Below are 26,274 nucleotides of genomic sequence, written 5' to 3'. Positions count from 1 at the left end.
GCTCTTGTTGATCAGATTTTAAACACCTTACCCCTAAATTCCACACTGCACCTAAATTATTTCCTGCCCACACACCCAATTCCTTTTGGCACAACACCCAATTGTTTTGGCCCATCATTTTTAAAGGATAAGGTTGTTAGCCCAATGCACAGCTTTCAATTGGCGTACCACGATACACTCTTTTTGTTTGGTCTTTTTGTCATAGCTTCTAATACTATGCTTTTGCCTGTATAACACCCAGGACCATTCGACTACACAAGTCCCACTACAAAGAAAGTATACTTTCACATGTAAAATAAAAGGGAGAATTGAACATAATTTATATTTTGTATGTGTTTATATATATAGGAAAATCAGTAGAGAAAACCAAAGAGGAGAAACACTAGATACTTCTTACATTCTAGACAAACCTTGCCCTGTTTGTCATGCACAGCTTTGTTTGTGTAAATCTTGCAGAGCTATTTGCAAAGTACAAAGAGGGGTAATATTTGTATTCAAAGTCTGATGACCTTTTCCTGGATAAGCAAAATTGTTTTTTCTTCTTATTTCATTTATAATTGCCCTACTGATCCCTTAAAGCAATGAAGCTCCTGTCCATACTGTTTTTCTGTTTTTATTGTTTTTTAAGTGCTGCTGTTCCAGTTCCAGATATTGGTGTGGACTGCGATGACTCAAATATTTTTAAGGCAGTGGATGAAGCACTGAGGTTCTTCAATAATGCTAAAGAAGATGGGAACCAATTTGTTCTTTTTAGAGTAACGGATGCCAAAAAAAGGGTAGGTGTACATCAACATCACAGTAATACCTTTATGTATGTTGCCATTAGAGCCTCATAATTGTTCTATTGTAACTAGCAAAGTTTTAAATGTGTTTGAGCTCTTATGGGTTACAGGGTTAATGCCCCAAAACAGAACTTTCAGTATGGCACAAACTCCCACAGCTTTATGTTATCGAGCAGTTTATTTTACATCTCGTAGGAACTCAAATGATGATAAAATGTCTGTAAGTGTTCATGTTTGTCCACTTGCCATGGTCATCACAAGAGAGTCACACTCTTCCGAGTGTTTTTTTTGTAATTGCATTTATGTAAACTTTGACATTCTTTTTAAATATAAGTTAGTGAATGTATCATTGCTCCACCATCCAGACAAAATGTAAATATTCATTTTATATTGACTGATCCTTTAAACTGGACTGAAGAAAACAGGAGGCGTTATTAAAGTAACTGACTCCATATTTCATGCTTACAGCAGATTATTCAGAGTAAAGACTGAATAGAAAGCACGTAATCAGTTGTCATGGACCACAAAGTGAATTATTTACTTAATTTTTTTATACCTTATTTTTACAGGATTTGTTTAAACTTTATTTATTTATTGTTTATAGAATTATTAGATTATTTATAGAAATAAGAACATTAATAACAATACTTCAACAAGGGATATCATGTGGTATAATAATGTAGTATAATAAACAAGATGTCATATGACATATACACAGTACATAGCTTGGCATATCTGAGTATCAAGCCATCAGTACAATTGGTAACCTGGGTCTAATGGTGGAAAAAGTAGAACCAGCAGAAAAAATGCAGGACTCAAATTTTCAAGTCCTGAGCTACTAGCCAGGACTTAAGAGTTACTCGCCACCAATTGCCCCACCCAACCCCTAACCTGCTCTGCCCCTAATTCCACCCCTAAACATGCCCTCGTGAATTATCTAATTAAATGGTACTGTTAAATGTTTTATGCAGAATGAAGGAAGGGAAGGAAGGAAGGAGGAAAGGAAATGGAAGGAAGGGAGGGGTGTAAGGAAGGGAGAAAGGGAGGGAGGGGTGGAAAGAAGGGAGGGAGGAAAGGAGGGAGGGGTGAAAGGAAGGAAGGCAGGGTGGGAGGGAGGGAGGGGTGGATGGAAGGGGTGGAAGGAAGGGGTGGACAGAAGGGGGGGTGGAAGGAAGGATGGGAGGAGTGGGAGGAAGGGAGGGAGGAAAGGAGGGGTGGGTGGAAGGTAGGATTGAAGGAAGGGAAAGGTGGCTGGAACAAACAAAGGGAGAGGTGGAAGGGATGGAAGGAAGGAAGGAAGGAAGGGAGGGTGGGTGGGTGGAAGGAAGGGAGGGTGAAACGAAGAAAGGAAGGGTGGAAGGAAGGAAGGAAGGAAGGGGGGTAGAAGGAAGAAAGGGAGGGGTGGAAGAAAGGAAGGGAGGGTGGAAGCAAGAAAGGAAGGATGGAAGGAAGAAAGTGAGCTGTGAAAGGAAGGAAGGAAGGGGTGGGTGGAAGGAAGTATGGGAAGAATCGGAGGGAAGGGAGGGGTAGGGGTAAGGAAGGAAAGGGTGGGTGGAAGGAAGGAAGGAAGGAAGGAAGGAAGGAAAAAGGCTATGCAGTAGAAACATCTAATAACAAATTATGGAAATATGTTCGTATTTTCTGAGATGCTACATGCTAATTTGTTTATCATTCAGTTTAACCTGCATTTAAAAGTGCAGAGGGGGGGATCAAGCATGATAAATATGGTTAGGAAGTTAGGACATATTGGGGATTATTTACTAAAGCTGGTTCACTCAGAATCTCATGCACTTCTGCATAGAAACCAATCTGCTTCCAGGTTTTATTGCTAAAGCATAATTGAACAAGCTGAGGTTAGCTTCTCAGTGAACCAGCTGTAGTAAATAAACCCCATTGCTCCAAGTTAGGGTGATGCATCTGTTATCAAATAGCCAAAGGCCCCATTGTTGCCAAAAGATATTAAGTGTTAGGAGTGTTCTGGCAAATAGATATTCCTATAGGATGTGGTCATTAATTATCTAGATGATCATAGAGAGAAAGGGTGTTGTTGCATTATTCCATAGTCTCGCTACCACAATTTTGGTCGCTTTAAAAGTATGGGTTACAAAGGTTTAAAAATTAATGGGCCACTGCTCAATTCCCACTCCCAATAGGACTGTTTCGGGGTCTGGGACACAGGAAATATGCTTTTCTGCAGGACTGTTTAAAAACTCAGGATTTTGAATACAACTGAACAAAACAGACTTAAAGTGATATTAAAGGCTCATTTTTTTTAAAATAACAAACATGTTGTACTTACCTGCTCTGTGCAATGGTTTTGCACAGAACAGCCCTAGTACTCCTCTTCTCAGGTCCCCTGACAAGCTGTATAACTTATGTAAGAGAATTTGCTTCACCTGAGGCCAGTCACTTCAATGGGTTTATGTAAGGGTTTACAACCACTTTAATAAAGCCTATGCATATACACTGGCACATCAATTATGTGCAAACAAACAGATGACTCAAATATAAGCCAAATGACACTGTACCGAAATGTTTACACCTATATATCTATGTAACAAAGCTGCTGCCATATAAAGTTTACCACACAAATTGTTAAAAATAAGGAAAGCTCTTACTAAATATATCTAAACACCATCAGTTTATTAATGTAAATGTACAAGTACATTTTTTTTCTTCTTTCACCACCGTATATATGTGTCCAAATATGTAATACCACATTGTGCCCACACGCAAAGGAAAGCAGCTCACTCTCTTTTTTTGACCCTCAAACACTGAAAGGTCATACAAGTATAGCCATACGACAATTACTCCACTCTTGAATCATAGAAGAAGCATGTCTTGCTGACTGGAATCCAAATAAATGCCTCCAGAGAAATAAATTCAGTATAGTAAAATCGTGAAATACCCCCAAATACCTTTTTTTAAACTATATAAAACATATGCAGTCACATGATCTGAGTGTAAACAGGAATCAATCTATTCATGAAAAACCAAGCCTGCATGTGGGCAAAAAATGGATCATCCTGAACCTCAATGCCCATAAAAATGGTGATGTCACAAAGACCCACCCAAACCATATGTGCTTTGTGACATCAACTTGAGTTCCTGGGGAAATTGATGTGATGGAACACATATAGTCTGGGTGGGTCTTCTTGACATCACCACAATATGGATTCCGTTCTGCAAGACTTGGCACTGTTTGACCTTCCATGTCAGGGGGCCAAAAAAGAGAGTTGAGCTGCTTTCCTGTGGGTGGTGGTGTTATATATTTTGACACACTTACAGAGGTGGAAGAAGAAAAAAGTGCATTTTGTACATTCACATTAATGGACTGGTAGGGATTATGGTATGGTGTATGTATATATGAATTTATCATGTTTATTTTATGTTTATTTATATTGGATTATTTAATATTATGGATGTTATTAGGAAGATTCTTTTATACACATGAGTTTGTGGTTATCAATATCTATTAGGTTATAAACAGATGACATCCTCACAGATTTTACTAGGTGCACATGCATACAGGTTCCAGCCTTAGTTAAGTTTACAAATACGTGCAGTTTGATGTGCAGTATAGTATTCAGTACCAACGGCGGACTGACAACTCATGGGGCCCCTGGACAATAGGGGCTCATGGGGCCCCTGTGTCCTTCACCACACTCAAAGCACACCCAAAAAAACATGTAAAAGGTACCAGGGGCATTTCATGGGGCCCCCTACTGACCCCGGGTCCTCAGGCAGTGCCCGTGCGCTCGAATGGTCAGTCCGCCCCTGTTCAGTACCCAAAGACATGCTGGCTACATAAGAGAATACCACAAAACAAATGACAATATAATATGCATGCAGTAAAAAATCTTTAGGGCCAATTCACACCTATGCAGTGTAGTGTGGCCAAGCACCATGCATGCATTGGTAAACTGCGATTCCATTCATTTTCAATGGCACCTCAACACACTACAGAAGTGGAGTTTCATTTTTCAATGCTCCTACTTTGCAGCACACCACCACGCATGATAACCTGTGTCAGAAAATATGGAGCCTATCTGCTTTTAAGTTTGTTGTGGTGTGTTGCAGAGCCATATCTAGATCAGATGTGTGCCTTAAGACCAGTGACATTAGTATCAGGAAGTGTTGGGGCCAGGGGGCAGTAAGCAGCCCTGGAGATGCTGAGTTGGCATGGCTGCAGAGTGTCTTGCCCCTAGCCTTCGCACTGCATCATTCATTTCTATTGTGCATGGGGGTGCATCAAAAAGAACTGGAACAGGGTCCAACAGGGCGATTTCATTCACATGCTCTAGCGCTGGCCCAAGTTACATAGATATTGGAGTGATGTCCTCCAGTTTATTTCTCTAGTATCGCAGTATGCTTTTCCCCAAGATCCCTTGCATGTCTGTTGGGGGCACTGGACAAAGAGCTGCTCCATCCAGGAGTGTATATTATGGTATCTAGACTTTTATATCTGGCTAGGAAGTTGATAGCAAGGTACTGGTTACTGGTTATTGTTGGCTTCGCCAACTAGTAAGCAATGGATAGATTATGTTAATTTATTATTCCCTCGGGAAAAACTTGCGTACCAACATTGCAATGCTTATCGTAAGTTCCAGCAGGTATGGCAGGGTTGGCTGGATAAACCTGGGCTCGCCCCTCCTCAATTGATAGTGGACCAACTTTTGCAGGTGTGACATTTTATATCAGGTGTCTGGCTCCACTCTTCCCCATAAGGGAGATCATGTGCATCCCCCATTTTTTGCTGATGAAATGTCTCAGGAGAACCAGATGTTGTTGTTGATGTAGTTATTTTTATTGTTTGAAGGCATATTTTGGACTTTGTTCCTTTCCCCCATTTATGTTTACATCTGGATGGGAAGGAATATAAGGGTAAGAAGGAAAAAGTAAGATATTGTCAAGAAGGCTTTGGATCCTTGTGGTCTCTGTTTTATTTCATTACCATTTCTGTTTTTCTGTCCACTATGGGATCTGCATATCCACGTTGTTCTATTTATGTGTAATCCTGTTGATGGAGTAATGTCACTGTGGATTCTGTAAGTACTGTTCCATTTTCTTTATTATCTTGACAATAACAGTTGTTTGGATCTAAAATAAAAAAAAAGAACTGCATCATTTGTTTATTTGGTCCTGGCGGCTGTTCTGCTCACACTATGGAAATGAATGATGTTGATCCAAGGTGGGGATTTCGAAGAGGATGGAAGTCCTGCTTCCATCTAGACCTGCTCTGTCCCCTGCCCTCTGCCATGAAACCACAACTGCAGTGAAGATTTGAAGGTTGGACTTCACTTGTGAAGGAAGGACTGAGGACTCTATTGTTAAGGGAGCTGACCCTAATGTAATGGGGGCTGACTCTAAAGTGAACAGGGTTGATTCTGATGTGTTGGGGACCTTGATGTGATGAGGGGCACTGATGTGAAGGTGGACTCTGGTGCGAAGTGGGATTGCTGATGTAAAGGGGGAATTTCCCCATGTGGTGCCAGGGAGAGGGTGATATCATCATCCGGTGTAAATGTCAGGGTCCTTCAGCCCAATGAATACAGTTTGGGCCAAGGGTGCCTTGTGATTTTGCATACTTTTTAAGGGACTAACACAGCCACATAGAGACTCAGGGACCTAGTATTCCCTGTTCACTCTAGCACTGTTTCTGCACTACCTGAAAGTATTATCAGACATTCCTCTGGGGTTGTGACTGATAGCAAAGTGCATTGCCTGCCCAGGGAATACTGGTTCCCTTCATCTCTATTACAATGTGTGATGGACTGTCAGTGACTCACACACAGGCAGTGCCAGCGGGGAGAGCTGGAGAGGCAAAAAAGGGAGAGCGCTAGCTGAAGTGGATAAAATGAAGGTGTGCTGACAGTACACCTCTCACCTTTTTTTACAGCAACCCCAGATTGGACAAGGTAGATCTAACCCTGGTGCACTGACAGCCCATTAATACATTTTAACATGTGATATAACACACCACAGCCAACCTCCTTGGTATGAATGAAACCTTACTTGATTGGAAAAAAAAATGTTACTCATTCAAATGAGCATATAAAGCCAGCCAAACAAGGATCGAAATTCGGCTGACTGTACATTAGGTGAAGGTGGACTCTGATGTGAAGAGGGAACTCGGCTTATGTACAACCAGCCTGTTGGGTTTTTTTCCAAACAATCAGGGCCCCTGGCTAGAGCTGGCAACACTGATCAGTATATAGTGAGGGTGGGGAAGGCTCCCTGCTTTCAGAATACAATACCACAGCAGGAGGGATTAGACTTGTGCAGAACTAAAAAAATGTTGTTTTGTCTCAGATCAATTTGTCAAGTTAATAATTTTGTTTTGTTGCATTCGTAACAAAATTTGTTTTGTTTCAGTTATTCGTTTTCCACCGAATTCAAATGTTTCCAATTAATTTGAAGTATTCAAATCGAATGTGAATTGAAAAATATAGAATCGATCTGAATTCATTATGAAGCTGGTTCAATTCTATTCAAAATTCAAAATTTGAATTTCAGAAGACGGTTATCTTATTTCTATTTGTTCTATTCTAATCTATTTTTGTACTATTCTTTTCTGTTCTATTCTTTTCTTTTTGTTTCTCTTCTTTTCTGTGCTATTCTTTTCTATTCTGTTGCTTTATTTTCTATTCTACTTTATTCTATTTTATTTTCTACTATATTCTGTTCTTTTTTACTCTATTCTTTTCTATCATATTTTGTTTTATTCTATTGTTTTTGAAAATCGAATTTCAGAAGAGGGCTATACTCCTTCTATTCTATTTTAATCTATACATTTCTATTCTATTCTTTTATTTTCTATTCTATTTTTTTCTTTTCTATTCTTTTCTGTTCTATTCCTTTATTTTCTATTCTATTTTTTTCTACTCTTTTCTATTCTATTCTATTTTGTTCTGTTCTGTTTTACTGTATTCTATTCTGTTTTATTCTATTTAATTCTATTCTTTTCAAAATTCGAATTTCGGAAGACGGCTATATTCTAACACTAATATGCATAGTCTTTGAAGGAAATCAGCAACAGTCAACAATATGTTTATATTTCAAATGTGTTTTCAAATTCGGTTTGAATTCCAGACATAATTTTGTTTCATTATTTCGGACTACTTTAAATTTGTTCCTATTGTAATTTGGAAATTCGGATACATCCTTATCTCTGAATAATGAAAAAATTGTCAGAATTTAGATTCAGAATGAAAAGAAATGCACATGTCTTGGAGAGATTCCTCTATCCACATCGAATGTGTGGATGGGGGGAATCTAGGCATTTTTTTCATACAACTGTCTGGTTGAACGGAAAATAAATGCTCATTGTATGGGCTGCCTTACAGTAATAAAAATAATAAAAGTATTACATGCATTATGCCTTTGAGTTGGACTGATCGTATCCCTCAGACTCTTCTGTCTCCAATCTTTATCTCTTTTGATCTAGGACAAGGACAGCATGGGAGCAGAATAAACACAATTCTTGATTTTTAATCAATTCCAGGGTCATAGGTTATACTATGTTTGCGTATTTTTTCACATAAAGCAAGCAAAATAACTAAATTACGTTCTTGCATAGGGTATGGGGTTTTTTTCAGGCATAGTTTATCAAAATTTGAACAAGAGTATTTTGCGTGTCCACAGGAAAAAACATATTCTTACTATAGTATACAGAAAAGCAATACTTTTGGCTTATTGTGATTTCATGATCCTCTATTTTCTCTCATGTCAGTACAGGTTACAAATGGACGCACAAGAAAACAATAATGTAGCACTTACTCCCATAGGAGCCAGTTCTTTCCCAGTGGACCGCACCGCAGCCAGACACACAATCTCAGTCACTCCTTTCCTCAATAAGCAGTCTGGGGTTTTTTATTTTTTGAGAACTTGGATAGGGTTGAGGGAATTGAGTGGGATACCCCAGAAACAGAAACTACGTACAAGCTGAGGACAGTGATCTCCTTTCTAGAAAGCTGAAGTCCTTGCATATAGCAAAGTGTGGACTTGGCTTGTAATAGAAACAGTTACATGAAGAGCTGAAGCCAAAGGTCTTGCATATAGCAAATTGTGGACTTGACTTTGTAAAAGAAGCAGTTAACAGCATAACAGCTTCTTCCTTTAGAGTAGGGGTCTCCAAACTATCTAAACAAAGGGCAAATTTACTGTCTTTCAGACTTTTGGGGGGGTTAGACTGTGACCATTGGGAGTAGAAAGGTCCCGATTCCAGATATCAGTGGGAAAAAACAATGCTCCCATCTTTAGTATCATTGGGAGGAATTGTGCCCTATCGTTGGTGTCATTGGGAGAAATTGTGCCCCTTCATTTGGGTTGGTGGGGGAGGGCATTATGCCCTCGTGTTAGTATCAGTGGATAAAATAGTACCCCAGATAAAATCCAGCAAAAGTCTGCATCTGGCCCCGGGCCACAGTTCTTTAGAGATATAAGAGCAGAGTCCCTTCACAGAGAACTAGATAAATTAAGCTCTTCAGAACACCAGCCAATGTTCCCTTTAGCAAACACACTGCTGACTTTCTAGCACAAGATGGGTGATAGCAGCTAAAACGTTTCTAAGATCTCTCACAGCAGTCTGTACTCACAGAATGTCCAGGGACAGTTGGTTGCCTCATTCCAACTTCCTAGCGACACCTTTCCCCAGTGATGCCAGACTAGATCTTAAGCAGGCATCTCTTCAGTCAGCTCCCTGTAGAGTCAGCATCCAGGCCCTCAGGTTGCTCACCTGAGTCCTTCCGGACAACAAGCACATGGCAGCTGCCCTCCAGGATGGACTGATCCTCTGCAGGAAAAAACCCAGAGCCCAGTCTCTCAAAGTATTTATGCAGGTACACAGAATTCTTAAGGGCCCTGCTCCCTGGGAATGGCCAGGGCTGCATAAATATTCATACTGCCACCTACATAGCTCCACACCTATATTCCAGAGATGTCCACAACTGTCTGGAAGTCTGAAAGAAGCAAAGAGAGCTAGCAGACTAGCAGCAGCGTAGAATACTGAACTGATCCATATAATCAGCTGCACTGGATACAGCGAGCACAGCTAAACTTGCCTAACACATTAAAAACAACCATAGTGTGTACAGTGAGGCAAGCTAAATTTACCTAGTCAAATACACACCGAGCTCCACTGAACACAGTGAGGCAGTACTAAATCTAACTAATCCTAGCACCTATCTAGGAGGATGCTATAATAAGAATAAGTAATCATAAGAAAATATATAGCAGCAACAAATCAGTAATCAGGAAATCTGTGCTATGTAGGCAGCTATGATTTAAATCTGAGTCCCAGTGGCAATGGTCATCAGGACACAGAGAATGATTCTCCCTAACAGAGACACAGACAGCAATAAAAAGCTCACAGAGCTTCTAACCCCTCATCATTGTTTTAGATACACTTTTTCTGGTTGCATGCTGTATCCTGGTAAATAGCTCAGAAACTATTAAAACTAAATAGTCAGGCAACTAGCATTTTTCCAATGAGGACAGTAATGGCAGCCTATATATGTATCTCAGTGAAGGTTATTTTGGTCTATTTGAGCAATGTTTTGTCACCATGGTACATGAATCAGTGTTTTTACCACCCCTCTGCAGAGAGGAGGGGAGGACACCTTCCACGTCCGATCTCCTAGGCAATCACAGCAGAAGTGGGAGCGGGTATCTGTCAAATTCGGGAACCCGCTCATCCCCTCCCAATCCCCAAAGGTGCCAATCCTTAATGGGGAGCGGGGGAACAGTCTTTAAAGCGGAACTTCCCCTTTTGGGTGGAGCTCCAATTTAAGCTGCAAAGACAGCGTTTCTTTGTGTTGTTGCACAAATTATCCCCATGTCACATTTTGTGGTCAGTAGGGCCACCAAACGAGATCATTCATTCAAGCAAATGGTGCCACACCGCAACCGGTGTGCAATGTACATAGTTATGGCGCAGTGGTGTCACATTTTATTGGGCTAAAACAGGCATTAAGGAGGCGAAATGTCAAACTCCTCTGATAAGAGATCTGAATATGGATCATATTTCAGAGGAGCGACAATCTTGCCACATGTCTAAACTTAATCCTAAGTACATTAACATGCAAAGTAATGTTGCGCTACCATGCATGTGTTAAATGCACCGAAGAGGAACGCCTCTGTGAATGTGCCCTTATTTCGAAATACTGATATAGTATATTTGCATTAAGTATATCTTTATATTGCATTGTCATAGTCTTCTGCACACTCTAAGCCCCCGTTCACATCAATTCGACTTGTTATGCACTTTGACAGTTCAAATCACTAGACAAGTAGCACTCTCTTCTTCGCAATGGAACCTTTCTAATCGGTGTGACTCCGATTCCATTGGATTTGCACTGATTTTGAAAGTAGTTCCTGCACTACTTTTGGCGATTACAGGTGTGACTTGCATAGACATCTGTGCATGAAGTTACACAGATGTCTTACAAGTCACACCTGAAGTCACACTGACATGCCACTTTGAAATCAGGCGACTTCAAGTGAAGATGCCTGATTTTAAAGTCGTATTCAGTGTGAACCCGAGCTAAATCCCAGGTTAAATGTGTGTTTATATATATATATATATATATATATACTATATATATACTGTATATCTTTTACATTTAACAATGTATTTCTCTCCTTTTTAACCAGCATGATTCAAATGGTCAGATACATTATTATATTGGGTATGAAATACGTGAAAGCTCCTGTACAGTGAAGAGCGGGTACAGATGGCAAGATTGCCAGTTCCAGGCAAACAAACCAGTAAGAATGTTTATGCACTTTTTCTCTTTGATATGTGTATATTCAGATTTTCTAACAAATCAGTATGAATTAATTTGGTTATTCTTGTTTGGATGTTTCTTATATCAAATAGGTAGGCGCTGATAGGTTGAAATTCCATTCACTTCCCATCACTCTTAGGGACTAAAAAGAAGAACTTTACATGCCATTTTGACCTGCTCGGGCATCCTCAACCTACCAGTTATGTAGCCAAGAAAGAGAGTATCATGCCTCCTGCTGCATTTTCTGTGGAAAATAGAAAATTTAGTTACAAGAGGGAGAATTTCATTTACAAGACACTGGAAGTTGAGAAAACATGGAAAAACAAGTACATACACATACATACAGTATAAGAGGTCAACATGTGATCTGTAACACCTGTATCCACTGTGAATTAAAACATCCATCCAAAAATTTCCATCCATTAAATAATTGCTATATGAATACCTAAATAAACACTATTCATTTATACTACTATATACAGTACCCGAGACGTACCAAGGTCAGTAGAAAGGTAAGTGTGTGTGGGGATAATAGAAAGGTTCCTGCTGCAAACTGAGGTGTGGGGAGGGGTGAAAGTACAATTTAAAGAAATGTCCTGAAATTGTGGCTTTAAGCAATGCACTATTATTTGATTATTTTTCAAGAAACATTTCTTACTAGTCAATCAATAGACAATTATCTGTGCAGGAATGGGGAAAATGTTCAGCACATCTCCTCGCTGACAATGAAGAGAAGATTCAGACTGTCGTGTCCCAAAACTGCAGTATCAGTCCAGGTATGATCATTAAAACTGGTGGACCACTCATTCACATTTTGTATGAATTACTAGAACACATCAGTGTTAAAAAATCGTATTTCTTTTTACTAAAAAAAAGAAAATGTGACTCTAAGCTCTGATACTCACTCACAGCACATGTAAGCCTCCTTTACCCTTAGTTTTTCCATCACATCCCTACCACAAACGTTTTATCAGCAGTAAATACAACACTAAGAACCCTAAACATTCTCCACACTTTGTGTTGCACCTCTTGCACAAGAGTCTTCACTAGCTTCTGTCACAGCTTTCCCCACACTGTCTGCACTATGTGTTTTTGGCAGCTCATGCCCATCCATACAGTCATTTCACTGACAGCCCTGCCTCCATTGTTCATTCTGGTAGCTCTCCCTTGTCCATACTGTGTTCTCTGTTAACTTTCCCACCATTGTCCACAATCTAGTAGCTTTCTCTTGTCCATACAACGTTCTCTGCAGCACCCCCTCCATTGTTCACACTCTGATAGCTCTCCCTTGTCCATACTCTGTTCTCTGTCAGCTCTCCCTCCATTGGCTACATTCTGGTAGCTCTCCCTTGTCCATACTATGTTCTTTTTTAGCTTTTCCTCCATTGTCCACATTCTGGTAGCACTCCCTTGTCCATAGTATATTCACTGTCAGCTCTCTCTCCATTGTCCACATTCTGGTAGTTCTCCTTTATCCATACTATGTTCTCTATCAGCTCTCTCTCTCCATTGTCCATAATCTGGTAGTTCTCCCTTGTACATACCATATTCTCTATTAGCTTTCCCTCCATTGTCCACATTCTGGTAGCACTCCCTTGACCATAATATGTTCACTGTCAGCTCTCCCTCCATTGTCCACATTCTGTTAGCTCTCCTTTGTCCATACTATGTTCTCTGTCAGCTCTCTCTCCATTGTCCATAATCTGGTATCTCTCGCTTGTCCATACTATGTTCTTCATTAGTTCTCCCTTGTCCATACTCTGTTCTCTGTCAGCTCTCCCTCCATTGGATACAGTCTGGCAGCTCTCCTTTGTCCATACTATGTTCTCTGTTAGCTCTCCCTCCATTGTTCACATTCTGGTAGCTCTTCTTTGTCCATACTATTTTTACTGTCAGTTCTCCCTCCATTGTCCACATTCTGGTAGCACTCACTTGTCTATATTATGTTCTTTGTTAGCTCCAATGTCTAGGCCGTATCTGTCATCTCTCCCCCACTGTTTTTGTTTCCAGCAGCTCTATTCACCTACACTATTCTACGTTGTGTCATGAGCTGTGACAGTATTCCCTCCACTGTTTGCAATAGTCTCTCTTGCAGGCTTTACCCCAGTGTCAGCACTACACAGTAATCAGATCACTTGTTCACCTGTTCCTACTGCTTTCTACCCAGATTTCCATATGCTGCTCTGAGCCTTCTGATATCTTTCTTGTTACAGTTTTTGTGTTTCTAGTGTCTCTTCAATTCTGTGCTCTTCATTCTCTATAATTCTATGCATTCTTTGGTATGATGTCTTTGTAAATTGCACTGTCCTCTGCCTGCTATAGTAGAAAATACGTTCAGAGCTAAATATCTCCTACCATTTCATAAATATGCAGTCCCATATTTGCTAATGATTGCCCATCATAGTAAGCCCCACCACTTTGGCTAAGTCATACCCCTTGTTGTATCATGAGTGCTGCAAACAGCTGTACCTTGCATTCATCCATCAGAAGTAAATATATAAACTCAGGAGGGAGAAATGATGGCTCATACATGACCCCCTCCACCCACTCCACTATCAAATATCTTTCTGCCATCTCTCTTTTCACTCTTTAGTCCATGACCATTTTATTCTCTGTATCCCAGTGAAACACAACTAACTGCTGCTGCTCTCTTTCCTTTATCTTTCATTTGCAATCAGTTATAGCCCTGCCTGCATTCCCCTTACTTTTGTCCTGCCATGTAGGAGTCTCATTGTCCTTTCTACAATAAGATCCTACTGTATCCTTAATTTTCCCCTGAAAAATCTTTCTTCTTTCTTTTACTTTCCTCTCTTCTTGATCATTTACACTCTGTGACTAAGTAATACTTGCCAAGCTGAAATATTGTCTGATTGGGCAATAATGTACACTAATGTGTTGCATGCTGTAAGGATGTGAAACTCCCCTCCACAGTTGGTGGTATCCCCGGTGAATGTACAAAAATGAAAAATGCTTAGATCACAATATAGAGGGATATGGAACGCAGTATTGACTAAATACACACATGTTGAACTGGATGGACTGATGTCTTTATTCAGTCTTATCAACTATGTAGCAATGTAACTCTATCTGTCACTCAGAGGCCAAAAACTATTCAGCCTATAATAACTCATTCATCAACGGCCAAAGATTTGCTAGTGAATGTGCTCATTGCATTTAAAGTAATTTGTCATTTCTCTTCTTCAGTTGCACTGGAACCCCATGTGACTGCAGTTCATCACCAATGCCTTGGTTGTCCTCATCCATTAGACACAAACAATAAAGAAATACTGAACTTTGTACAAATTGCTATTGAAAATATGAACAGACAAGGGAGTCATCTGTACTACTTTGATTTGGACCAAATAGTGAATGCCACTGGCCAGGTCTGTACCATACAAAATTATTCATTTTAGAGAGGAAATGCAATGTCACTCACTCAGTAACATAGCAAAAATGTTTCCTTGAAGGTCGAAGATAATGAATTTAGTATTATTATAATGTATATTTACTTACTGTGCAGATTTCTAGTGCTACAAGCAGTAATGGAGGAACTTGTTCCCTCTGCTAGTCTTACCAATATTGGAAATGTGTCCAGATGCCTATGAGCACTATCAGATCCTTAAAGACAACACGACTAGCATGTCTCACGAAAAGGTCAATTGCATGAGTTAGGCTGGATTTCTTGGACAAGAGCTCTTGTTCTTAATAGACAAAACTGGGGCAGGAGTTTCTTCTGAGTACCTAGACATGTAAGCAGGTGTTGGGCTATAGTTTAATTCTTCAGGTTGGCAGTAGGCCACTGTGGACTAATTTGGCTGAAATCCTGTGAGATTTAGCCAGCCATCTTGCCTACATTGTGGGTGTAAGTCAGAGAAAGAGCCCCACTGGGTAAAGAGAGAGTAAGAGCAATGTTAGGAAGAGGTACATGACATTGAGGGAAAGAGTGGGTTTCTCCTTACCGGGCGTGTTTTCTGCCAGCTTTTTGGAATGAACTTCTGCTAGCAGCTGAATAACTGCAAGGATTTGGGGGATTGCAGAGTGACCCAGTAATCTGATACCTCCTCCAAGGGAAGTGCTCTTCAGGCATTCTGTGGTCTGTAAACTCATATTATATCACTATGTGTCTACAAAAAAAAGAGATTCCCTGTGCCCAACCCAGTCTCCAATGCAGGGAAATGAGATAAAATATACACCGTTGCTCAGACAACCACACCTTAGGCAAGGTTCAAGCTATGAACGTTCAGCAAAAGTCAACACGGAGCAAAGTATGAAGGCTTTATTGGAACATAGGGTTAAAATACAAGGACCTCCCCCTACCCCCTTCTTCTTTTCTCTTAACTAAATAAAAAATTTGGTGTGCACAGAACTCAGTTGGATCCCCCACATCAGAATTCCTCGTATATTTTTTTCTTTATACCTGAGGTTATCTCACCTGACCTGGCCTCATCCTCGGTATTCCCTTAGGAATATGTGGGACTATCTTAATATAAAGGGCTTGTCCCCATAATGTTACCTTGGAACATTAATTTACCTACAACTGCACATTTTATATTAGTTTTTGAATCTTGTGTACACACTGTCGCACCTCTCATTGGATATTCATTGTGACTATTATATGTACTTCTTGAAAGACTTAATAGCATACAAGATGTGACTTAAGCATTTTGTAACCTTTTGCAATGTATGTCAAGTCTACACTTCATTGTATCTGTTGCATACCTTTAAATAAAAAATTTGAACAAAAAAAAATCCAAAGACTGAACTGCCCAAGACCAGCTTATGTGCTTCAGCCTAGTAGTCTAGCTGGAACTAATGCTGCTAGGCTGAAACACATACAGTGCCTTGAAAAAGTATTCATACCCCTTGAAAATTTTCCACATTTTGTCATGTTACAACCAAAAACATAAATGTATTTTATTGGGATTTTATGTGATAGACCAACACAAAGTGGCACATAATTGCGAAGTGGAAGGAAAATGATAAATAGGTTTCAAAATTTTTTACAAATATCTGAAAAGTGTGGCATGCATTTGTATGCAGTGTTGTTGGGCATATTGTAACCGGGCATTTTTGTGGCATTGGTGCAGTAAAGGCTTCTTACCGGCATCTTGACCATGCAGCTCATTTTTGTGTAAGTATCGTGGTATTGTGCTCCTTGAAACTACCACACCATCTTTTTCCAGAGCAGCCTGTATTTCTCCTGAGGTTACCTAAGGGTTTTTTTAGTATCCCAAACAATTCTTCTGGCAGTTGTGGCTACAATCTTTCTTGGTCTACCTGACCTTGGCTAGGTATCAAGAGATCCCTGAATTTTCCACTTCTTAAGTGATTGAACAATATTGACTGGCATAATCAAGGCTTTGAATATCTTTTTATATCCTTTTCCCTCTTTTTAAAGGTCCATTACCTTGTTAAACAGGTCTTTTGACAGTTTTTTTCTGCTCTCTATGGCTCAGCATCTAGCTTGCCCAGTGCATCCATGGGAAAGCTAACAAACTCACTATTATTACACAGACACTAATTGCAATTTAAAAAGCCACAGATGTGGGAAATTAACCTTTAATTGCCATTTTAACCTGTGAGTGCCTGTACCAAGGCCAAACATTTCAGAGTATGTAGACTTTTAATCAGGGCCATTTGGATGCTTTCTGTTACCATTATGATTTAAAAAGGAGCCAAAAACTATGTGATATAAATGGCTTCCTCTGATCACTATCCTTAAATATAAGACAGTTTTTAGGCATGATCAGTCATATTTTCAATATCAATGCCAAAATGTCCTGATTTCTTGCAGGGTAATTATTTTAAGCACAAGTATATAACCTGAATGGTCATGCACAGCCAATGGCCTTGCATTGGAAATGGTATCTACTTTTCCTTGTGAGCAGTTGGAAGTTGATGCATAGCCTGTTAATAGAGAATTGCAGAATCCTAAAAAAAAAAAAAAGTATACTCATCAAGATGGCTGTAGCATCGATCCAAGCTGCAGCTGTCCCCTGCTGGCTCTACACTGAGAACTGAGTGATCAAAGACAGCTGATTGCTCAGTTCTCGGGTCTGCTCTGAGCTCAGAGAAGTGACTGTCAGTCACTGCTCTGTGATCTCCCCCTCCAGCGCTCACTGGAGCTCCGAGCTGTGCAGGGGGCGGGAGCTGCCGATCAGGCTCTCAGCAACCTGCTGAGAGGCTGAGCCAGCTGCCAGTCTAACATTTGGGAGGATCCTGTCAGGATCCCTGCAGAGCCTGGAATGACTCAGTGACGTTTGCCAACAGAAGACTTTATCCACTGTCAGCTGTGTGTATGCTTTGTGCTAAGACTTAGTGCTTGCTGCATATTTGGCACATTGCCTGTATTGTAATAATTTACTTGTTGCTGATTACAGACCTACGAGATGCTTTTGATTGCACAAACATTGCTATGAAATCTGCAAGACTGTGTGGCTTTCTAGTTTTTAATCACATTTAATCACATTTAGTCAACTCCAAAATTTTGTAATGAAATCATAGACTGATCTTGAAAGGTATTATAGGTAAAAAAGAAAATATACACAGAAGTAACACTTCTAAACAACTGTGTTATTACAACTTGAAGCCCCCTAATAGTTTGTCACTGGCTACAGGGCCTCTGATTGGATTTTAAATTTAATTTAAGAGCAAATGTATACCTAAGACTAATGTTAGTGTTGAGCTGTCATCAGAGTATACATGGTAAGCAGACTTTTGGCACCCTCTGTTGGTCAATCATGTTATCGGTCTAGACAAGTATATCTAAAGGCCAAACATTTTCTTGTTTTTGATAAATTTGTCAATCATCTATTTGTGCTGTCTCTTGTTCATTAGGTAGAGGTACTCCTCAATTTATCCTGGTAACCATTATTACCAAGACAGAAAATGAGGGGAAATCCAAAATTTAGAGTTGTCACCAGAGCAAGACATGAGAATAAATTAATCATTGGGGCAGATGTTCAGATGACAACTGTGCTAGATAAGAATTTTCTTTACTTAGCACTTAATTTTGTTTGTTGCATCCTCAAAACAGGGAGTGAGGGGAAATCCCCACAGCGAGACACAAACAACAAATTAAAACTTCATATGGGTTTTAGCCAGGGGTGGACTGACAACTCATGGGCCACCCGGGCAATAGGGGATCATGGGGCCCCTGTGTCCTTGCCCAAGCTCAAAAAAGCCTATGAAAAAGGTACCAGGGGCATCTCATGGGGCCCCCTACTGACCCCGGGCCCTCGGGCAGTGCCCGAGTTTCCATATGGTCAGTCCGCCCCTGGTTTTAGCCCTTCCATGCTCTAGCTAACGCTAAAAAAAAAAAAAGTTAATTTTTTTCTATACATTTTAAATTATTTTATAATTATTTGCTGAAAGGAATGCTACTAAAATGTGATTTATAATTTATCTAAGATCATCCATTGACAGTATAAAGTGAACAAATGCAGCTACAATCAGGGGCGGACTGACAACTCATGGGGCCCCCGGTTAATATGGGATCATGTGGCCCCTGTGTCCTTGCTCACACTCAAAAAAGCCTATAAAAAAGGTACCAGAGGCATTTCATGGGGCCTCCTACTGACCCCGGGCCCTCGGCCAGTGCCTGAGTGCTCGAATGGTTAGTCCGCCCCTGGCTACAATCCAGTCTCCCTCAGGCTTATCTGTCTACTGATGGCTCCATTACCATTCTTACATGGCTAGGCTAAGTATGCATGTTTATTCTATAAAGAGGGAATGGGATAGCTGGTGTTCCAATATTCCAGATATTACAGATATTCCAGTGCAATCAACAGACAGAGGACATTTCTGTATTACTGTGAAGTGGACCAATGAGCATCATCACACTTGAACCCCTCCCTGTGCTCTCCCATTCCTGTAAGCTAGCTTCCCATTTAAACTTCAATGTCTGAAAAGTTAGACTGTAATGAGAGAGAGGCCAATAACATCAGTCCTTGGTTCTTCACAAGATTTCAGAAACATATTTTTGCTAGGAAATGAAAAAACAAACTAGCGCTAAAAGTGAGACAGTTTTACATTGTATAGTATATTATAGCATTGTATAGCATATTAGAAAAAAAATGGTTAAAAGTCCATGAGTAATTAAACATTCATCTTGGGACAAGATCCAGATTAAGGGCTGGTTCATACCATGAATCGCACAAGAATGTGCTGTTTTCATTTGTGATTCCCACGCGATCTGAGTGCAGTGAAATCATTTGAATGGGCTGAAATCATGCTAGATCACACCAAAAGTAGTGCATGCACTTCTTTAACCAGTTCCCAACCGCGCTATAGCCGAAGGATGGCTACAGCATGGTTGTATGGTTTTTGGGACGACATCCATGGATGTAATTTCAGAACACGCCCCCTGCGTGCCCCCAGCGGCCCGCACTCGATGCCTCAGGTGATCGCTGTGTCCTACGGACACAGCTGATCATGTCATATGGTAAATGGCCAATCACGGCCGCCTTTTACCACATGTTCAGCTGTGTCCAATGACACAGCAGATCACTGGGTAAAAAAAAGTTGCCTGTCATAGCGTGAGGAAAGTACTGCCAATAACTGACAATTGTCAGAGATGTGATCGGCACTGATCATCAGGGCACCGATGATCAGTGCCCTGATGACCAGTGCCCAGCAGTGCTGCCCACCTTTGCCACCCACCTGTGCCCAGCAGTGCCGCCCACCTGTGCCCATCAGTGCCACCCACCTGTACCCATCAGTGCCGCCCACCTGTTCCCAGCAGTGCCACCCACCTGTTCCCAGCAGTGCCACCCACCTGTGCCCAGCAGTAACACCCACCTGTGCCCAGCAGTGCCACCCATGTGTGCGCTGCAGTGCCACCCACCAGTGCTGCCCAGCAGTGCCACCCATCACTGCTGCCCATCAATGCTGCCCATCAGTGCCACCCATCAGTGCCGTACATCAGTGCTGCCCATCAGTGCCACCCATCAGTGCCCCGCAGTGCTGCCTATCAGTGCAACATCATCAGTGCCAGCTCATCAGTGCTGCCTATCAATGCCACCTATCAGTGCCTCCTATCAGTGCCCATCAGTGCTGCTTATCCATGCCACCTTATCAGTGCCCATCAGTGCTGCCTATCAGTGCCCATCAGTGATGGCTATTAGTGCAGCCTCACCAATGCACATCAGTGAAGGAGAAAAATTACCTGTTTGCAAAATTTCATAATAGAAAAAAAACTTTTTTTCAAATTCTTTGCATTTTTTTTGTTTATAGCACAAAAAATAAAACACCCAGTGACAATTAAATACCACCAAAAGAAATCTCTATTTGTGTGAAAAAAATAAAATCTTCATATGGGTACAATGTTGCATGACCGCACAATTGTCATTCAAAGTGCGACAGCGCTGAAAGCTGAAAATTGGCCTGGGCAAGAAGGGGGTAGAAGTGCCCAGTAGGCAAGTGGTTAAAAAATGCACAGCAACCAGTTTTCATGGTACTACTGTATCATGAGATGCGGTGCAGGAAAACACACTGCATTTGCAAACTGCATTTAGGGTGCCGTTAACACTGACACCTGATACAGATCACAAGTGCAGTGCATTTTGAACACAGTGCAGGAAATGCACACAGAACGCAGGCTTCCTGCACCATGTTCTGGTGTGAACTGACCCTAAAGTGAAAGAAAGAAGACAGAGAGCATAGAAAGATGTCAGCAATGTAAAACATTTTATTGTAAAAAAATAAAGTATCCATTTACACTTCAATAAGGAAAATAATATCACTGAACGGGTACAATGTTACAGTAAGCAACATTAGAGAGAAAAGTAACAATACTGAAAAAGTGTTTCTCTCTGCTGTTATTATGGTAACAATGTACCCATTCAGTGATAGTACTTTCCAGTCCTATTGCTCCCTCTGCTGTTTACAATGGGAAGCGAAAGTCTTGAGTCGAGCTGCTGCATTCAACTAGTGTGTGATTCTGTGTGTGTATAGGAATCCTGAGATCCTCCCAGGAGAACGCAATTTTGTTTATTAAAATATTTTAATAGTTTTTCACTTGTTGTGTGTCATTAGATACCCCCCACAACATTTTATGATTTTGTTCTTTTTATTTTTTACTTTGTGCACTTTCTCTTGTTATTCCCGATCACTGTGCCATTCAGATGTTTAAAGTGTTACTAAACCCACAGCAGTAAAATCAGCCTGTATATGCAGTAAAGCATGCTTATTATACTCACTGTGGAACCTAAGGGGTTAATCCTCTGCATTGTGTAAAAAGGATGTTTAATCCTGTTTTCTCTGCCCCTCCTCTCGTTCAAATGTCCATGTCTTAAAGCAGAGCAAAAGGGATTCCACTTTTAAGCCTTTGACCCCGCTCCCCATTAAGGATTGGCACCTTTGGGGAGCAAGGGGGGGGGAGGGTACACGAATTTGACAAGTACCCACTCCCACTTCCACTGTGATCGCCTAGGCAATCGGAAGCGGACGTTGTCCTCCCCCCTCTTTCCCTGTAGTCTTGTAGGACATGTGACAGGTCCGAGAAGATGATGGGACCATTTCACAAAGCGCAGCGCTACTCACGCATGCACAGTGGGCACCCGGCTGTGAAGCCGCAAGCTGTCACAGCCGGGTGCCCACACTACAGATGCCAGCGCCAAGGAGAGAAGGCAGCCGGTGAAACCGGCGGTGGTGAGGACACTGCTGGACCGAGGGACAGGTAAGTGGCTGTATTGTAAAAGTCAGCAGCTACATTTTTTTTTTTCAGCTGGAACTCTGCTTTAATCTCCTGATAAGACAGACTGAACTCGTAGCCACATGCACATGCTCAGTTTAGTGTGTATTGCTAGAGAAGTTTTTTTTTTTTCCTGGGAGAATGCATGTGATCAGCACAGGGCCTGTAAAAGCACCTCTATGTTAGCCTAATGTGTCCATGCATTCCCTTAGCTAAGTTCACACTAGCATTGAAAGCAGTCATTTGAGGGGCGTTTTTAATGCTCCTCAAAAGTCTATGAAAATGATACACATGGCAGCACACAGTGCTGTTCACACTGAAGCATTAGCATCGCCAAAATTGATGCCTCACGTCGAGTCACGAAAAGTTGAAGCCTTTCACCTCCTCATATTCAAGTCTATGATGACGCTCCTCAAATGCCTGGCACGCGTTTGCAGGGCATTAATACCATTAAGTTCCTTATAGGCGTTTGTGGTGCGGTTTTAACGCTAGAAAAACACCTACAAAATGCCTCAAAACAGCGCATAAAACGTCTGTCTAATGCTATAGGGGTGTTTGGGAAGAAGTCAAGTGTGAACAAACCCTTAATTAATTCCATTGGGCAGAATAAATTAATATTCTGGCCAATAGAATGCATTAACCTTCAGACGAGTGTGCAAACACAGCTTTTCCAGCATTTTGTAAGCATTTTTTGTCCTGCCAGGAATATCTTCCTTTTCCACTTTCAATAAGCTTGACAAAGGGGTAGAAAGCCCAGATACATGTAGTCTGCTGCTCTCCCAGTCCGTATATGTACCTGGGTCCACAGCACTAAGTGAGCCGTGCAGAGAAGGGTTCCTGCTGTTCCTCCAGAGCAGGGGTCTCCAAACTTTCTAAAGACAGGGCCAGTTTACTTCCTTCATACTTTACAGGGGCTGGACTTTGGACAGTGGGAGTTACAAATGCCCCAGTGCCAGTGCAAGTAAACAATGGCTCAGGCATGGTGGTCAGTGGGAGTAAAACAATTAGGTAATGCCTGTGTTTAGTAGGATGTGGAACAGTGCCCCATCATTGGTATTCGTGAGAGGAATAGAGCCCCTTGTTGGGGTCAGTGGAAGGTATAGTGCCCCAATGATTTCAGTGGGAGGAATAGTACCCCTTCATTGGTCTCAGTGGGAGGAATTATGCCCCACTGTTGGTGTCAGTGAAAGGAACGGTGTCTCATTGTTGGTAACAGTGGGAGGAATAGTACCCCATCATTGCTCTCAACGGGAGGAATTACGCCCCACTGTTGGTGTCAGTGAAAGGAATGGTGTCTCATTGTTGGTAACAGTGGGAGGAATAGTACCCCATCATTGCTCTCAATGGGAGGAATTACGCCCCACTGTTGGTGTCAGTGAAAGGAATGGTGTCTCATTGTTGGGGACAGTAGGAGGAATAGTACCCCATCATTGTTCTCAGTGGGAGGAATTACGCCCCACTGTCGGTGTCAGTGAAAGGAATGGTGTCTCATTGTTGGTGACAGTGGGAGGAATAGTACCCCATCATTGTTCTCAGTGGGAGGAATTACGCCCCACTGTCGGTGCCAGTGAAAGGAATGGTGTGTCATTGTTGGTGACAGTGGGAGGAATAGTACCCCATCATTATTCTCAGTGGGAGGAATTACGCCCCACTGTCGGTGCCAGTGAAAGGAATGGTGTCTCATTGTTGGTGACAGTGGGAGGAATAGTACCCCATCATTATTCTCAGTGGGAGGAATTACGCCCCACTGTAGGTGCCAGTGAAAGGAATGGTGTCTTTTTTTTTTTTTTTCTCTCCCTAACTTTCTCACTAAACTGCACCACTAAGGTTAAAGAAATAAAACAGGCGTGGGAAACCGTGGTGGTTGGAGGGGGGGTAAGTCGTACATGGGAGGAGTTCAATCCCCAGGTATAAAAATCAAAGGTGGGTTCATTACCACAAATGATTGATAGGCGGCTTGAAGGCCTAAATAGGGGGGAGGCGGGGGGAGGTGGAGTGAGTAGGAGGGGTGAGAGTGGGAGGGTGATTAGGGGGAGCGGGGGGGAGGGATATGATAAGAGGGGTAGGGGGGGCCTTAGGGTTAAGTCTCTGCATGCTAGAGCGGGGAATAAGAATAAATTGATACAAGACTGATGGAAAACTTGCGATTTTTAACATATAATGTAAAAGGTTTGAACTGCCCAGGGAAGAGGTTTAAAGTTTTTAAGGAGTTACAGCACAGAGAGGCTTCAGTGGTTTTTCTGCAGGAGACTCACTTAGAAATTAAATCAAATGTAAAGCTGTACTCAAGAAATTATCCAACATGGTTCTGTTCTGATTCCCCGATTAAAAGAGCTAAGGGTGTAGCAATAGGGTTTGCAAAGAATATAAGGTGGGAGATTGAAGATAGAGTAACAGACCCAGAGGGGAGATTTCTATTTTTGAAGGGTAGATTACAAGAACAGAAATGTACTATTGTGAATATTTATTGCCCAAATAAGAGACCGGAGGTATACCTGAAGGGAGTTCTGAGAAAATTGATGGCATTTAAGGAGGGTCTTCTGATAGTGGCGGGGGATTTGAATTTTTGCATGGACCCACAAATGGACACGACTTCATCTGTGCAGAGAGAGGGAGGTAGAGCTTTGAAAAATCTGAAGGGCGTGTTGTATGAGTGTCAATTGGTGGATATTTGGAGGGTGACACATGGAAAAGAGAGAAATTACACTTACTTTTCTAATGCCCACGGGATGTATTCCAGACTGGACTACATATTAGTTGACCACCAACTCATAGATAGGGTGGACAAAATAGAAATTGAAGAGATTTCTATCTCTGACCATGCTCCGGTTACATTGAAACTGAGGTGGGGGAGATGTTTGTCAGGAGGGACAGGATGGAAGTTGAATGAAGCTCTCCTTCTAGATCCCGAGGTCGACCGGAAAATTAGAGTAGAAATCAAAAGATTTTTTCAGGAGAATGAGACAGGGTAGGTGTCGGTGGCCACAGTGTGGGAGACCCATAAGGCCTATATAAGAGGTATACTGATTGCGATCGGGGCAAAAAAGAAAAGGGAAAGAAGAGAGAAACTCACTGGACTGTTAAGAGAAATAAGTGAATTGGAGCAGATACATAAAATTAAAAGAACAGATGAGATAAGACAGAAGATGGTAAAAAAGAGAGAAGAACTAGGGTTTTTGATGGAGGAGGAGAAGAGAAGAATCTTTAATAAAGTTGCTAGTGAGAGATATAGATGGGCAGATAGGCCAGGTAGATACTTGATGAGAGCTTTGAGGGAAAAGAAAAATAGAAATTATGTAGAAAAAATAAGGACCCCTAACGGAGAAATGGTTTATTCTACCAAAGAGATCACTAGAGTGTTCAGAGAATACTATAGTAAGTTGTATAATATTGCCCCTCAAGACCCAGTCAATATAGGTGGTAAAGAGAGTAGAGAAAAAAGAAGAGCGTATCTTAAAATCGCAGGATTACCGAAGTTAAGTGAGGATCTATTGAATTCCCTAGATATGGAAATAACACAGGAAGAAATAAAAAGTGCATGAAAAAGTACCATAAAGGGGAAAAGTCCAGGCCCAGATGGTTATACAGTGAGGTACTATAAAAAATATAGCGACTTGTTACTACCAAAAATGGAGGAATATATGAATGCCCTGGGAGGAGAGATGGAGATGAGACGGGAATCTTTACAGGCCCATGTGGTATTAATTCAAAAGGAGGGGAAGGATGCTTCTCAATGCTCTAGTTATAGACCAATATCACTTCTGAACATCGACACAAAGTTATATGCAAAGGTCTTAGCAAATAGATTAAAAGATCTAATGCCAGATTGGATCCAGCTAGATCAGGAGGGATTTGTGCCAGGAAGAGAGGGTAGAGACAACGGTTTAAGATCTCTGTTGCTTATCCAGAAGGCCAAGAAGGGGAAAGCGCCAGTAGTGGTGCTTTCGATTGATGCTGAAAAAGCATTTGATAGAGTAAACTGGAGCTTTATGATGGATACCCTGGAGACTTT

General features: G+C 41.3%; 1 protein-coding gene and 1 long non-coding RNA gene across 2 annotated transcripts in view; one reads left to right on the top strand and one right to left on the bottom strand.

Annotated features, from left to right (window-relative positions):
* Positions 1-554: 554 nt before the first annotated feature.
* The window catches only part of KNG1 (kininogen 1), a 48,745-nt gene continuing 23,025 nt past the window's right edge, over positions 555-26,274 (top strand). Inside the window, exons 1-4 of the mRNA XM_089675594.1 lie at positions 555-776; positions 11,436-11,549; positions 12,258-12,345; positions 14,774-14,952. Coding sequence (XP_089531720.1) covers positions 582-776; positions 11,436-11,549; positions 12,258-12,345; positions 14,774-14,952 — 576 coding nt within the window. The 5' untranslated portion in view covers positions 555-581. The remainder of the gene's footprint in view (positions 777-11,435; positions 11,550-12,257; positions 12,346-14,773; positions 14,953-26,274) is intronic.
* Positions 5,702-26,274, bottom strand: part of LOC149463369 (uncharacterized) — a 30,023-nt gene continuing 9,450 nt past the window's right edge. The window contains exons 2-3 of the long non-coding RNA XR_016312478.1: positions 11,767-11,813; positions 5,702-5,882 (exon numbers count right to left, since the gene is read on the bottom strand). This is a non-coding gene — a long non-coding RNA (uncharacterized LOC149463369). The remainder of the gene's footprint in view (positions 5,883-11,766; positions 11,814-26,274) is intronic.

Source organism: Staurois parvus, unplaced genomic scaffold (assembly GCF_062004578.1).
Source record: "Staurois parvus isolate SC_StPar_1 unplaced genomic scaffold, SC_StPar_1.0 ptg000155l, whole genome shotgun sequence".
NCBI classification, from domain to species: domain Eukaryota; kingdom Metazoa; phylum Chordata; class Amphibia; order Anura; family Ranidae; genus Staurois; species Staurois parvus.
The sequence above is the reverse complement of the archived record's forward strand: the minus strand, read 5'-3'. Positions and strand labels throughout refer to the sequence as shown.